At 45.2% G+C, this 14,922-nt stretch overlaps 1 protein-coding gene across 1 annotated transcript in view; it reads right to left on the bottom strand.

Moving 5' to 3' along the window:
• Positions 1–14,922, bottom strand: part of GAD1 (glutamate decarboxylase 1) — a 36,254-nt gene that overhangs the window by 16,297 nt on the left and 5,035 nt on the right. The window contains exons 3-6 of the mRNA XM_090280667.1: positions 14,810–14,872; positions 9,228–9,386; positions 7,634–7,876; positions 5,108–5,198 (exon numbers count right to left, since the gene is read on the bottom strand). Of these exons, the coding sequence (XP_090136793.1) occupies positions 5,108–5,198; positions 7,634–7,876; positions 9,228–9,386; positions 14,810–14,872 (556 nt within the window). The remainder of the gene's footprint in view (positions 1–5,107; positions 5,199–7,633; positions 7,877–9,227; positions 9,387–14,809; positions 14,873–14,922) is intronic.

Raw genomic sequence — 14,922 nt, 5'->3', positions numbered from 1 at the left:
GGCAAAAATGTTTGCATGGTGAATAGGTACTAGTGGCAGTATGTGTGCTGGAATCTCACAATAGGCAAGGAATGTGGAATTATATACAATAGTATCAGAGCCTTACCAAGGACTGGATGGGAGCTAAGTTGGAGTCAAATCAGTGTTGGATGGCCAGGCAGAAACCACATGGGGAAGGGAGAAGGGATGGGACTGAAGGTCAGGGGGTTGGTCTATTTCATGATTTGAATCAATTATACCCCAGGTTTAGTCTTGAGAACTAGTCTTCTTACTTAAGGACCAGGAAGGAGCATGGCCGTTACTCTCAGGACTAGGAGAGAGTCTAGAGAGTTTGATCACGAGACCATCTGATCTTATCTTTTTCAGGTTCCTTATTTGTGCCAGGTACCCAGTTCATAAACGTTTCTTTCAGTACCATTCAGCAAATGCTTACTGAATGACTATTCCCTGTCAGGTGGCATCTTAAGTACCAAGGAGACAAAGATATTATAAGACACCATTCTCAACTGTGAGGAAGAAGCTTACATGGATGAATCCAGCATCTGGTTTTTGGTTTAGCTGCATCTTGTTTGACAGTTCCTGCCTGGGTCTGAAGGACCAGTTATTTCACAGCTAAGACTTCCTCTCTTGGAAGCAGGCCGTTGACCCTCAGCTAGGCCTGACAAATGGGCTGACACAGTGCTCCCTGTTTTTGACATTTCTGTGATCATGCCTTCTCATTCTGGGCCATGTTTACAACTGGCAGTCTGCCTACACCCAAAACCTTATAGAAGGCCTTGAAGTTCCTATAGCAGTGATTCTTAACTTCATTGGGGTCATAGACCCCTTTAGGACTCCTAAGAAAGCTACGGTCCCTCTTCCCAGGAAGAAAATGAGGACACGCACATCACTTAGTATCCAATTGTAGGAGACACCCTTCTTGAAATCTGGACTCCAGGTTAGGTACCCCTCCCCTGAGTGACAGACAAAAGCAGATAAAGTCAAGAGATCAAAGGTCAAATATGGATTCAGAAGAAGATGGTTAGATGCTAGAGTTAGAGCACAAGGTTATATTTCAGAATCAGAGACCAAGAAACTAAACCTGCAAAAATCTCTAAGTTGAAGCATAAGAACATGAGACTGGAAGTAAGGATGTAAAAGAGTCATGGAGTGACACTGAAGGGGACTTCTGGGCCTTTCTATATTCTGAGTAGGGGAGTGAGTCAACCCTTTTTTCATGGTTCAACTCACTTTTCCAGGGGGATTCACTCAGAACCAAGGCAAATCGATTAAAAAGCTGTATTTCTATTGCGGCAAAGTCTTCTGGTTGCTAATCAATCGTGTGGTGGCAATGTACCCAGATCAAAGATTACATTTCCTAGGATCCCTTGGCATGGCCACGGGACTAAGTTCCAACTAAAGAGATGCTGTGGGAAAGGTGTGAAATTTCTGAAGTTTCTTAGAAGAGTGTATTCCCTTTTGCTTTTCCTTCCTCTCTCCTTCCTCTCCCACCTTCCTGAGGTCTGAAACATGGATGTGATGCTAGAGCCACATGCTACCATAGGGATGAAAAAGGCACAAGGAATCTGGATGCCTGGTGACTGCTAAGCTGGGAAATTCTTTAATGTGAAAAAGAAATAATTTTTTATGTTGACCGTTTGACACTCCTCTTAGATTTTCCCTCCTTACAGTTGTGGTAGGTGGCCTATCTTTGCCTGAAAGCAAACACACCTGAGAGGAGCTTAGTGAGTCCCTCTGGTGTCCAGGGACGATGAGGAACAGAAACAAAAGAGTCGGGAGGCTGAAGGGAGGGCTGTTGGATGACAACAGTGACCTATGGGGCGGCTGCCTTTCAGTGTGTGCGCGTGCACATTGCACCTTGCATACACTGGGCATGTAAGACTGGGGCTTTTTTGTCTTCATAACCACTCTGTAGAATGGATATTATTATCCCCATCCCCAATTTTCCTGACGAAGAAACTGAGGTTCAGAGAGATTCAGGGATTTGTTTCAAGACCTCCCAGTTAGTATGTTGCAGAGTCAGAATCCCAAGTCCTTTACGCCACAGATGCTTCTCTGTGACAAATGAGAACCACCTATTGCAACCTGCCCAGTAGTATAAAATGACTGATCACTCCTCTAGAGAATTTCTTCTGTGTAATTTCTATGAAAATAAAGCACTAGGTAGTTGAAATCATAACCTCATAGCAGAAGACTGTGATAGATCTTGCCATAAAGATTATGTATTGTGCTCAGTGACTTGTGGGAAGGTTGTTGTTTACATCTGGGTACTGCTCATCCTGCCCAGTTGTGCCTGGTGGCCCTGCTTTGGAGGAAAAGAGCTGTACCTGCCATGGAAACTACAAATTTGTGAAGGTTTCTTTGGATCTTCACTGGGTCCTTGCTTGGAAGAATATATCTCAAAGATATATGCACAGGCAGGTATAAATGCATGAACATAAATGTCCTTTTTATTCCAACAGTCAGATACCTAACACTTTGCCACCTGAATTAGGACATTGGACATTTCTTTTAAAAATACTATACTGAGTGTTCTATAAACTGAAAGGTCATGGATTCAATCACCAATCAGGGCACATACCTAGGTTGTGGGTTCAGTCCCTGGTCGGGGTACATACGAGAGGCAACTGATCAATGTTTCTCTCTCTTATCGATGCTTCTCCCCTTCTCTCTCTCCCCCCCTTCCTCTCCCTCTAGAATCAATAATCACGTCCTCAGGTGAGGATAAAAATAAATACTATACTGAAGACTATTTTCCTATTATCTGTGCCACCCAAACTTAATTATAGTGCAGGTCAAAAAATGAGTATATCACTAAATCTTACTCTGCCAAATCAAGAGCCTTTTGCCATTCTTTCTCAGACTTACGTTAAGCGCTGTTCCCAGCTGGAGAAGAAACTGTCACAAGGGAGCACATTTCTGCATAAGCTCCTGACAGAGCTGCCACATTTCATGATCTTCCAGGGGAACTGGCTTAGAACAATTTCTAGGTAATAGTTATTACTTCTTCAGACAATGCCTTGTCTCCAGAACTGACAGAAACTATTTCACTATTTTAAATAACCTTCTCTATCGATCTGTTGGAATCGGATCATATTTTATGAATATCTATTGTTCAGCACAGCTGCAATTACTATGTGCCATTTAGTTGGACTGGCCTTGACCTCAGATGGCTGGGACATATTTTAGTGTTTCATGACTGAGCTGAGGTAAGAAATGAATAAGGGACTTTGATTTTTATGAACACATACAAAGAAAAAGGAGAGTTTGAGGGAATTCTCTGGTTGAGGAAAAGACTTTTAGGAGAATATCTGGTCATGAACAGTTCCAAGGGGTGAGTTCCTTTTATTTATCTTGCGATTGGGATATATATATTAGGAAATTGCAGCTGAGATGCCTACAGAATACACACTTAAAGGTGCTGGGTGAATGCAGTGCCTATATTAATATGAATATCTGGGCCTTAATAGATATGTATCTTTTACTCTTCTTTTCTCATTTGTTCTCCAAATAATTAAGTTTTTCAAAAGCTGTACTTTCTAATTAAAATTGTTCCTTAGTGTGAGATGCTCCAATTAAGCATTAGTGTCTTTTCAAATTATAATTAGTATATTCCAATGTTTGTTGCTTGCTGATATGTTTTTATCTCACAAATGATACTACAGTAAACATTGCAAAGGCAAGCTTTTTATTTGAGGAGACTGTACAAGCAACTGTATCTTTGACCTGAATTCCTCTCTGCCCTTTGCAGCCTCCGTGGTCCAACATGGACACTCCGTGAAGTTAACTGTGACTTGCAAGCAGGGAGCATGAAAAACATTTTCGGTTTCAATCAACTTAATCTTTTACGCCTTTCAGCATGAAAGGCAAGGCTTCACTTGTCACATCTGCTTTTAAAAATTTGTCATTGTTGTTTTAAATTAGCAAACAAAGCAAGACTCCTTAATTAATATAAACTTTTTTACAAGTAGTTATGTATTTTGAGTCATAGCATTAAATAGCTTTGGAACACACATGACTCAATAAGTAGTTTTAAAGTGCCCTTTCAGGTTATGTGACTGGGAGTAGTTAGCTTAAGAAAAATAGAATACCTTGAACTTTAATAACTTACATTTTATCTTGATGTCCAATGGAATTGCTCATTTTAATACCACCATATCACCTAAATTTATTTTTCAAATCTATTTTACCATGTACTTAAAAGGTGGATGATTATTCTCTAAATATTTCCACAGCCGCTTAAACTCATATAATTCTTATGTAGTTATTTTAAAATTATTGTGAGAAACTTGTTTCATTATTTTTCTTGGATACTTTAACAGAATGTGGTATCATTGTCTGAGTGTATAGACAGTGTTGAGAGGAAAGACAGAACTCAGTAGGCTATGATGACACTCCATCACCTTAACACCTGTCCTCGTCTCCAAAAAGATAATGTGGATGTAGAGGAAATCGAGATGATTGCCAAAAGACTACCCAGGTAGTATATGCACTGCCACCCCCAGGACCTCAGAGTCAGTTTCATATACATTTACAAGAACTTAGAAACAAACAAAGGCTTTGCCTACTCAAATAAGTATGGAAAAAGGTCAAATTCAGAAAAACAAACAATGATTTTGAACGGGATATATGCTGTATCACTATCAGCTGAATTTTGTTTGGGAATTTTTAGCTAAGCAATAGGTTGACCAAATTAATTTGTGTCTTTAAGGCGGCTTTAACTATGAAGGAAATAAAACTGAAATATAAGGACCAATGTACTTGGATGGGAAAATGGATCAAGATCATACTCTAAAATATGACATCTTCAGATATATCATTAACATGGAGTCTTAACATGGAATTTTGAAAGCCAGAGTTATTATTTCTTATAACTATGCTTTTATTAAATTGCATCACTCAATTAAAAAATAGTTCATCAAATATCTACTATTAAATCAGTATAAACCTAATAGATTTATCAGGTGATAAGCCTAAAAGATTCAAAGAGAAAAGATGAATAAGGTAACTGTAATAAAATCATGGAGCCATTTGATTAAACTTTTAAAGTAACAAGCCACAATCATACATCATGGTTGTTTATATGAAAATAATAAGAGGGACTTACATATTTGTATTGGCAGTTGACGTCAGCCATTCACCAGCTAATCCAATGATATCCAGTCCAGTGGAGAGCTGGTTGAAAAATCGAGGATGACCTAGAGAGGTAAATAACAAGCAAGCATCAGGGCAAAGCCAGATTTTTCAAGCTATCTACAAAGCAAAAGCCTGCTCTACTAGGCTGCATTGATGGGTCCTCCATCCCAATGGCCTAATAGGGCTCCCAAGGATACGGAGAAGGAAGGTCAGGCTCATTCACCTTATACCAACTTCTAGCATTAATGATGTCCCCCAGATTTATGTTTCTAAAGCATAGTGCTTTTAAATTTTAAAAAATCCAATGTTATGAAACTAATAATCTTTCTAATATCTCAATTTCCACATGAAATTCTCACTGTATTTATTTTTAATTATAAATTGGAATATAGTGATCCTGATTTTCTTCATAAATGTTTCAACCTTTAATCCCAAAATCAAAGTTTACTAAGGGAGGAGAGGCTGCAGGCCTCAGAGAGAGTATGTGGCTCTGTGGACCAATCCAAGCTCAGAGAAAGTGCCCACTGTGATGCTGATGCTGAGCGCATGCCATCACTCTCTGGGTCTCCGTGTGAGTCAAATGTGCCGTCAAGCATTAGTGTATTTGATCATTAAACTAAATTTATTGCTGAGATGACCTGGCATCTCCTCTTTGAAACAGGGGCAGACACAGCCTCATTCACTCATTGAGTTGCTGGTAAAATAATTGTTATTATGATGTAACTTTGAAGCCCTTTGCATCCCAAAGCATGCTTTCACGGGCTTAGTTCTCAGCAAATTCAGGATTGTTGCCAAGTTTTGGCCAACTTGGCATTCACAGGAAAACTCAGCCCCACATCATCAGGCTTGGCTTGGCTGACCCAAAGGAGTCAATGCCATAGATTATCTACGGGTTCGTGACAGAGAACTGGTGTTAGGAAGATATGCTGACTGCTGTGTTTCCAGGGGAAATTGCTTTTGCCTCTGAAATAACTGTCAGAAAGCTAGTGTTTGGATGTTCCTTATCTAAGTTTCCTCTCTGAGAATGTCTGTTCTTCCCCACCTGTGATGGGGACTAACACAGAACATCTGGACTATTACTTCTTAGTCTCGCCCAATCCCTGAATCTCAGCAGTCCTCAAAAAATAATACTGATTTTTAGAAAAAAATAAAAGAGGCATAAATATTAAGCTTGGTATAAGTATGGGGCCAGATTCCAGACATTTGTGTAGACTACTGTACTCTAAATAGCTTAAACTAGCCTGTTTCACTGTACTTTGCTCAGTGTCAGCAGAAGTTGTGAGATTTCCTGTAATAATTTTGTTAACATTTATTTAAAAATACATGTGATGCCCATTTGAAAACTTTTAACACCAAGCCCTTCATTTTAATACAAAACTGAATTGTAAATAAATTCAATCACACTATTTGACAATGTATTAAAACCACATGACCTGGCAGAGACAAAAGGTGGTCAAAGACAGACAAACTGACAGAAGTGTCCTCAAATAAAAAGTGAAATAGTATGTCATTCTCCATTAAAATATAAAGGACACAAAGTCCCCTAAAACCTTACTTTGCTCTCATAGCTGTAGTCTTTGACCTCAACATCCCATACCAGAATTTATATCAAGCAACAAAATGACTTAGTTTCCATTTCAATTTCAACCCTCTATCTTCAATGAAAATAACAGATGACAGATATAATATTGAGCAACACATGGCCTAGAGTCAGGGAGGGGGAAAAAGAATAAGTTTTTAAAGTAAAGCTTTTAAACAACTAAACTTCAAGAAAGAAAAGGGGAGATGGAAGGGAAAATCTACTTCGGTTATGAGACATACCAAGTGGTTGCAATGTGAGGGACTTACTTGGGCCCTGACTCAAAAGAATTACAACAAAACAAAACATTTCTGACACTTATGAGACATTAAAAATTTCAACACTGACTGAATATTTGACATTAAGAAACTGTAAATGTTGTGGGGTTTTGGATATAATAATAATATTGTGATTAGTTTTGTTTAAAAAGCCCTTGATGATAAAAATGTTTATGGATGAAATAATATTATGCCAGGGATGTCCTTCCATATAACATAGAAGAGGGGGCAGTGGTCTGAGGGAAAGCTGAAACAAAATTGGCAGGAGCTGATAATAGTTGAAGCTGGATGTGGGTATATAGGACTTATTATACTATTCTACTTTTATATAAGATTAAAATTTTCCACAATAAAAAGTTAAAAAGAAAAATTGGGGAAGTCAACATTTTTACTGTGACTGAGGGTGGATTAGCATCTGTCTTAGTTCATAGACTATCTACACATACTGGTCCTTCTTTCAGAAGTCTTTTGTTAATTTGTAGAGACATCTCCAAATGCCATCACCATCCCTTCATGAAGTGCACCCACATCAGCATGTTTTCACTAATAAAATACAATTCAGCCCTGACTGGTGCAGCTCAGTGGGTTGGGTGTGGTCCCGCAAACCGAAATGTCACAAGCTGCTGCTCGTCCACCTTACCTGTGCGGACCCCATACTTCAGGGTGTCTCTGCAGTCAACCAGGATCTGCTCCAGGGACTCAGGGTGGTCAGAGAGCTCCAAGTTGAAGCCCTCCATGCCTTCCAGCAGCTGGTGAGGGTGATGGAAGTCCAGCACCTTGGTGGAGCGATCAAACGTCTTGCGGACATAGTTGAGGAGTATGTCCACCACCTCCAGCAGAAACTGCACAGTTTGCTCCTCCCCGTTCTTAGCTGGAAGCAGATCTGGTGGAGGGGAGCCAACACGTGGTTATCACTTGACTCATATCTGCTTTTTTAGGCCCAGAAATCCTAATGTCAGCCATGATATCTTTATAGGCCCAATTTCATTGCAGGATATGTGTGCACATTGAGAATCTGATGTACCATCTCCCTAGAAAAATGCATGTAAGCAATATACACAGAAGTTTTGCACACACTTTCTGGGGATTCACAGACTTTCTGATAGTTAGGTTGCTCGTAGGTGCAACAGAGTGTTTTGAGAAGCTGTGAGCAGCTGCCACTGCAGGTTTCCCTTTGCAGGCTGAACGGACACCTGTCAAGTTTGTGAGGGAGAGGGCTTCCATCTTGCCCCCCTGGTACCAGTGTGTCCCTGTACATCTGATTCCGACACTGGGCTTTTGGTTGGGTGTCATGATTTGCTTGATCTGTTGATAGTGGAGGATAAGGCCTCTGTGGGTAGAGACTGAGGTATCCTCTGAAGAGGGTGGTCCTTCGCAATGTCCTTAGAAAAATAGAACTGGAAGATGAGACTCTGGAAGGTGAGAGAGGGCACTCCCACCTCCCTTTTAACCTCTTCCTTTTGGGCCTGCACTTTGGGGTGTCTGTGGTGAATTTGGGTTATTGCCTCTGTTAGGCAGAGTCAGACTAAGCGTTAGACTGGAAAGCCATCGGGGCCCAGTTGAGATTGTCAGCCATAGCTCTAAAGCACAGTGGTTATATGTGATGCTCTGTGTCTGCTCCCTGGATTATCTCTGAGGTTTATTGAAGTCTTTTTTACTGTTCTGGTCTGGCCTCTCTGGCCTGTGGGGAGTAAATGGAAGGGGGTGGTGGTGGGTTTACCTTCGAGCTGTTTGGGAGGGAGGCTGGGAAGGCACCTCCTGAGACCAGTGATGTGGGACAACAGTAAATGATGAAAGAAAATGAGTTTCAGGAAAGCACTTGGTCATGAGGCTCAGACATACAGCTTCCCACAGGGTGACTTTGTTCTGCTGTTGATGTTGTTGCTGACCTTGGACGATAAATGCCATTAAGGGAATTATTGGATTATCTTATATGTAATAGTCCCATGGATTCAGAGATTCTATGAATCCATATTTGTCCTTGAAAATGTCTCTAGGGTTGACTGTTTTATTGCTGACCTTCATCTGGCTTCCAAAGCGGTGAAGACCTGGGCACCAAGGAGGGAGGGATTCAAACATTGGAAAAGTGGTTTCATGAAAGTTCAGAGACAGTAGTGACATTTTTGGTAAAAGAAGTAAATTTTCAGGAAAAGGTCAAGAAACTCAAATAGGGGACCCACTGGATAGCACTAGAACTCAGGGATGGGGAAAGGGCGAGGGTGGGGAGGGACCACCTCGAGCAAAAAGGTTGGAGAAGTCAGTTTCCGTGCGCCGGAAGCGGCCATCCCTCTCGCTGTTTTCACAGGAAATCAGGTTCTTGGAGGTCTGTCTCTCCTTGAAGGCGCTCACAAGCCGGCTCTTCTCTTCCAGGCTGTTGGTCCTTTGCAAGAAGCCTGCAGCACAAGAAGCTGGGTCAGAGGGAGTGCCCCAAACTCCAGCCTCAGAGGGGCAGCTGCAGAGCCAGGTGGACTTTGCAAGCAGGGTTCTCACTTCTCCAGAGAATCCGAGTGTCTGCATTTTACATACAAGGGCTCTGGCACTGCTTGCCTTCAGGTGGGGAAGGGGCAATGCCAAGTGTCATTAGTGGCACAGACCCAGTCATGCAAGAGAGGAAAACAGTAAGCAAAGCCCATTCTCCCCTCTGAATGTGACAGTAAACCCAGAATTAAGTCAATTGGACAGCTTCCACTCCAGTAACCAGCCCCAGGATGGGGTTTTAAGGCAAGAACACAATCAGAGAGGATGCTGCCAGCACTGGGTTTCCGGGCTGTGCAGCTAGAGGGAGGGGGTGAGAACCAGCAGTAGGGATTAGATGCTATTCTCAGCCACCAAGTACAGCTCACAGGTTGGATGTAAGTGTAATTTCCCTGAGGATAAATGAGGCAGACCCCTACCCTCCAGGGGCTTACAGTTTGGCAGATGGTGGCCAATGTGATAATCAAGCTAAAAAGCCATCCAAGAACACGGAGATGAACTCTGAACCCAGGGTGGGATTCAAGGCGCCTTGAGGACACAGCCTCCCTCCATGCCTCCACGCATCCCCTCTGGGCTCAGGCCTGCAGGCCCGTACACACTCCCCTTCTCCTGAAATGCACCGTACTTAAAAGAGGAAGAGAGTTCTAGGCTTCTTGGTGACCCCAAAGCTGTCTTTGTAGCTACCAAGGTCCTTGAGGAGTCAGTTACATCACAAGGCAGGCTTGGAGGAAAGTTCCAGGAGATTCAAGAAGAGGCAAGTTCATCTGAGGAATTCTGCTTTACGTCCCCAGGACTGCAGTTCGGCAGTGAGGGATGGAGGAAGGAGGGGTGCAGAGGGAAGGCTGGGGTGATTAGAGCCCCCCCCCAACAGGAACAGGGTCTCTTTCTGGAGGGAAGACTAGGAGGCAGAGGCACCATCTCTTCATTGTCCCCAGCACTCTGTAAACTTATTGCTAAAGTCCCAGAAGACACCAGGAGGGGAAAAACACACAACTGCAGTGATTTTCAACCGGCGTGCCATGGCACACTGCTGTGCCGCGAGAATTTTTAAAACATGCATCACCTGACTATTTAGTCGGGGACATTGACCTCTTTTCCCTTAAGATTGTCAAATGAAAAAATGATAACTGCCAACACAACAATAGTTGTCCGGTGTGAATGAATCAAAATTATACCTATATTTTTTTTCTCAGATTGGCAAAAAATATATTTTGGGGTGTGCTGCAGAATTTTAGTATTTAGTTTATGTGTGTCATGATATTTAAAAGGTTGAAAATCACTTCACTAAAGTACAACAGAGCTCCATACCTCGGTATAAAGGTGGGGGTCGTATCTTTTCTCTCACCTCTTCTCATACTTTCTAAATTGCTCCTTCGAATCCCCAAAGTCCAAAAACCAGGAGCCAGTACTCATTTGCCAGAGGGATGCAGCATCACCTGGCTCCTGAATTCAGAGCCTGCTCCCCTGCTCCCGGAACAGGGAGCTGTAGAATTTGCCAGGCCCAAAAGACCAAATCTGTGTGGTGGAATGGAGATGAGGTCCTGCCTACTGAAATCCTACTCTTCGGTCCTTAAACTCTGGTTGGCTCTGACCCACACCTAGGAAAAGCCGCAAGTCTCTACCTGAAACTCCTTAGAAATGCTTTCTTTTTTCTGGGCAGCTGCAGGACCTAGGACCTCCACTTAGGTTTCAGATATCATCTCTGAATCTCAGAGGTGTTCTGACGGAATTGAGAGATGACAACTGCATCCCATTTCCGGACCACACTCCCTGGAGTGCCCTAGGAATCCATATTCTCTGTAAGTCCTATAGAGATCTTATGAATAGCATACTTAGGCTGCATTATAATTTGTGGCAAAAACCATTGATCTGATAATATAAACATGTAATGTATATTGTTATTGGAATAGCAATTTCTTGGAAGGCATTTGTTTTCTAAAACACTGGGAGCCTCATGAAAGGTAAATGAGCTAGGCCTCTGGCCTCTGAGAGGCCCTGGAAGGAACCGTATGCTTCTAGAAGGATGACCAGGTGGTGGATGACATTGAGGTCAGGGAGTTGACAACTTCCTTGACTAGCAGGAAGTCTCCGAGACTGAAGCAGACTATACTCCCTCTTGCTCTACACCTGGCTGTGAAGACCCAGCTTAAACCTGTGAGTAACTAGTAAGGCACCTCCACATTCTTAAGAGGCAAAGAGGCATAACAGAGTGAGAGCCAGGCTGCAGCTGGCTTTGGTCAGATTGTAGCACTCTGGTTAGCTTCAAGCGGGGGACAGGAGGTGAACCTTGTCATGACTCCATGGACTGTGGGGAGATCCTGATGCTGGTTGCTCACACTGCCACCAAACTCAAAGGCCTAGGGGCGCCAGTGATTGGGGGAAGTGTGGGGAATAAGAGAGCACCTGACGTGAGCCAGTTGTTTCCAAGTGGGGCTGCGAGTGGCGCAGGGCAGAAAAGCACATGGTCAAGGGGGTCAGTGGGGCCGGAAGCCCAGCCTCTCCGTTCTCCTCACCAGCTGTAGCATGGGATTGCATCTAACTATAGGAAGGGGCTCTTGTTCTGATTTTATAACAAGAGCCCCTTGCTATAGTTAGATCTCCCCACCTCTCTTTTATTTCAGTATTCAAGAGAAGCCAAAAGTACAGAATATTCAAAGTCTCTCTATGGCAACTGACACAAAATTAAACACACATACACACACACACACACACATCGCATAGGCTAAATACAAGAACTCCGAGGCTGTAATTGGCAGCCAGTCCGGGACCTCTGCAGAGATAAGTGATGGAGGCACAAGGACAGACTGGGAAGTTCGCAGAGCCCAGAGCCAGAACTCAAGAGCTCACTGCATCTCCTATTTATTTCAGCAATGCCGCCATACTTGCAGCCATCCTACTCTTTACCTCTTGACAAGACCCTGGGTTCCTTCTAGTTGGTTGCTTTCCCAGGGACTCTGCCTCCAGGGCTAAGGGCACCACTGGTGAGACCACTGGTGAGACCCCGCGTTTCACTGCAGCTTCATTCCTGAGGGCTTCCAGGGAAGGGAGTAGGAGAGTGGGTGGGGGTAAAATCTTGGCAAGGCACTGAAGGAGTCTGGAAGGGCAGGGCAAAAGATGTGGGAAGAGGACCAGTAGACACTGTGGTTTTAAGGTGAAAGGTCAAACCAAATGGTGCCAGGTCAAGAGAGCACCTTTCAGGCCACAGAAAGTCTGGAATGAAGTGAGTGGAGGTGTCTGTGTATGGAAGAGGGGAGGGGGCTGTGAATTCATCAAAACTAAAGACTGCACTTTGCCTCCACTAGATTAAAATGGAAAGCCAGAGTTGGCCCAAGGTATGGAAGATAAATCCTTCTGGTGTTTTCTTTCCTTTCAGGATCAAACCTTCTCTGTAGCTTCCTTACTGGTGGCCCCAAAGCATGCATTTTACCAGAAGGCAATTTCTCCTTAAAGGACTATCCCCCCTGACCTACTGTCATGTGGGTTTCAACTTTCCTGGACTTAGCACTGGGGTTGGGGGTAGGAAAAGAGAAGAAACTCTGAGGAAGGTAGCCCCCCAAATGCCTGAGAGCTCTCCTCTCAGGGGGAGTCCATGCAAAGTTGGGGGCCCCTACTCCCAGACCCAGAAAAGCACCTTTACCCAAAGGGGTGTTTAGACCTTTTCTACCGGTGGACTCGAAGGCCCTGCAGTTTGGGCAGCAGGGAGCACGGCCCGTGGCTGAGGCAAGGAGGGCTGTCCCCGCTCCAGGAAGGTCCAGAGCCGCAGGAAAAGCGAATCACCCCAAGCCTCCTCACCTTGTCCTCACCCGGCAGGCGCTCAGGGTTCTCTCAGTTCTGCTTGCCCGACTGCATGACAATGACGGCTGCTGAAGCCCAGCGCCTCGCTGAAGGGACACGGCGCGGAACGGGCCATTAAGCCGGGAATGGCGGCTCGGGGAGGGAGCTATTTATAGAACAAAGCTAGGCTGCTGCCAGCTGCCCCAGCCCCGGCCCCTGGCCTCGCCCCACGGGCCTCGCGTGCTGGGTAGAGGGCCAAACCCCGGGGCTGGGCTTTCCCTCTAAAATGGCTAGATCTGCAAGCGAGCAACAACCCTTCAGGGATCCAACGGACAGAGCCCGAAAAGCGCAGGGAGGGCGCCGCGCTGGGAAGGAAGAGTGGTTCCCAGAAGCTGCTAAATAACCCCTCGGCTGCCACCTGGGGACCCGCGATGCCGGGAACCTGGGAAAATCAGGTCCAGAGAGCACCCCGCTCTCCGACCAGCGGATGCCTGGGGGCTGGGCTGGCGGGTGTGCCCGGTGCAGCTCCCCTGCTATCTCTGGCGCGCAGCAGCTGATGGATGGCTCTTTAATAAGTACCTCGTTAATCTTTCCCGGCCTCTCCACCCCTTTCCCCGGGACGCCGTATTTTCTGGCCTGATAAGGCTAAAGATTTTAGACGGTGAATTGTAGCAAGGAAAAGCAAGTCCTTATTGTTCAGCCGGAGCCACTCGGCTGTGTCCCTTCGTACAAATCTCCTTTTTCCTTTTAAAAAAATGACATCCCTTGGGTGTTTTCATTTCAGACCCTCACGTCTCCAGAGAACTGTTCTTTCTCCTTTCCAGCCCCCAGATCTATTTTCCTTTCTCCGGCAAAACGCACCCGACTCCTCCTCCCTCCACCCCCACCCCACCCCCTGCTCCTCCGGCCCTCGCCTGCTCCTTTTCCCTTCCTTCCTCTACTTTAACGGTAAGCTCAAACCCTCAGGCCTGTGCCTCCCGCACTTTCCCCAGGCAGGCCACCGGGGGCTGCCGGCAATCCTTTCTCTTGGCCTCCAAGGCTCCAAAGAACAAAACCTGAATCTGTGATGGCAAAAATCTCTAGCCGGAGGGGCCACTTTTAACGCACAATGGTGGAGAGGGAAGGGGGACAACGTGTCAGCCACCGCCTTAGGCAAATACTGCGCCGTAGGCCTGCTCTCCAGGAAAGCTAGAACGGTTCCCCTTTTCTGCACGGTCTTCTGGACGCGCCTGGCTGAGCGCAAAGGTGGGAGCGGCCCTTGGGCCCGGTAAGAAGAGCTGGGACGCCGCGCGGGGGCGCTGTGCTCGAGCTCTCGCGCCTGGACACGCGGAGGGGAGCCTTGAGGTCTCAGGTAGTTCCATAAGCTAGCGGAAAAGTCCCTCTCAGCCAGGTCAGGAGAGGGCAGAGGCGGGGTCAAGGCCTGTCGAGCCCCGTCTCCCTCCTGCCTCAGGGCTGTAGGTACATTAGAAAACTAGTCCCAACAGCCAGGGCCCTTTTCACGTGCATCCCTCTCATAAATCCTCAAGGCCGCTGGCTGCGCCTCCCCGCAGCAGGAACTTTCACTTACCGCAGATCTTGAGTCCCAGTTTTTTGGTGCATCCATGGGCCACACCACACCAAGTGTCATAGGCTAGAAAGCAAGAGAGGGGCGATCAGTGAGGCTTGGGCCGTGGGCGACCG

The sequence above is a fragment of the Furipterus horrens genome, unplaced genomic scaffold, assembly GCF_987537825.1.
Source record: "Furipterus horrens unplaced genomic scaffold, mFurHor1.1.pri manual_scaffold_1, whole genome shotgun sequence".
Classification (NCBI taxonomy): domain Eukaryota; kingdom Metazoa; phylum Chordata; class Mammalia; order Chiroptera; family Furipteridae; genus Furipterus; species Furipterus horrens.
This window is presented reverse-complemented; position numbering and strand designations above follow the sequence as displayed.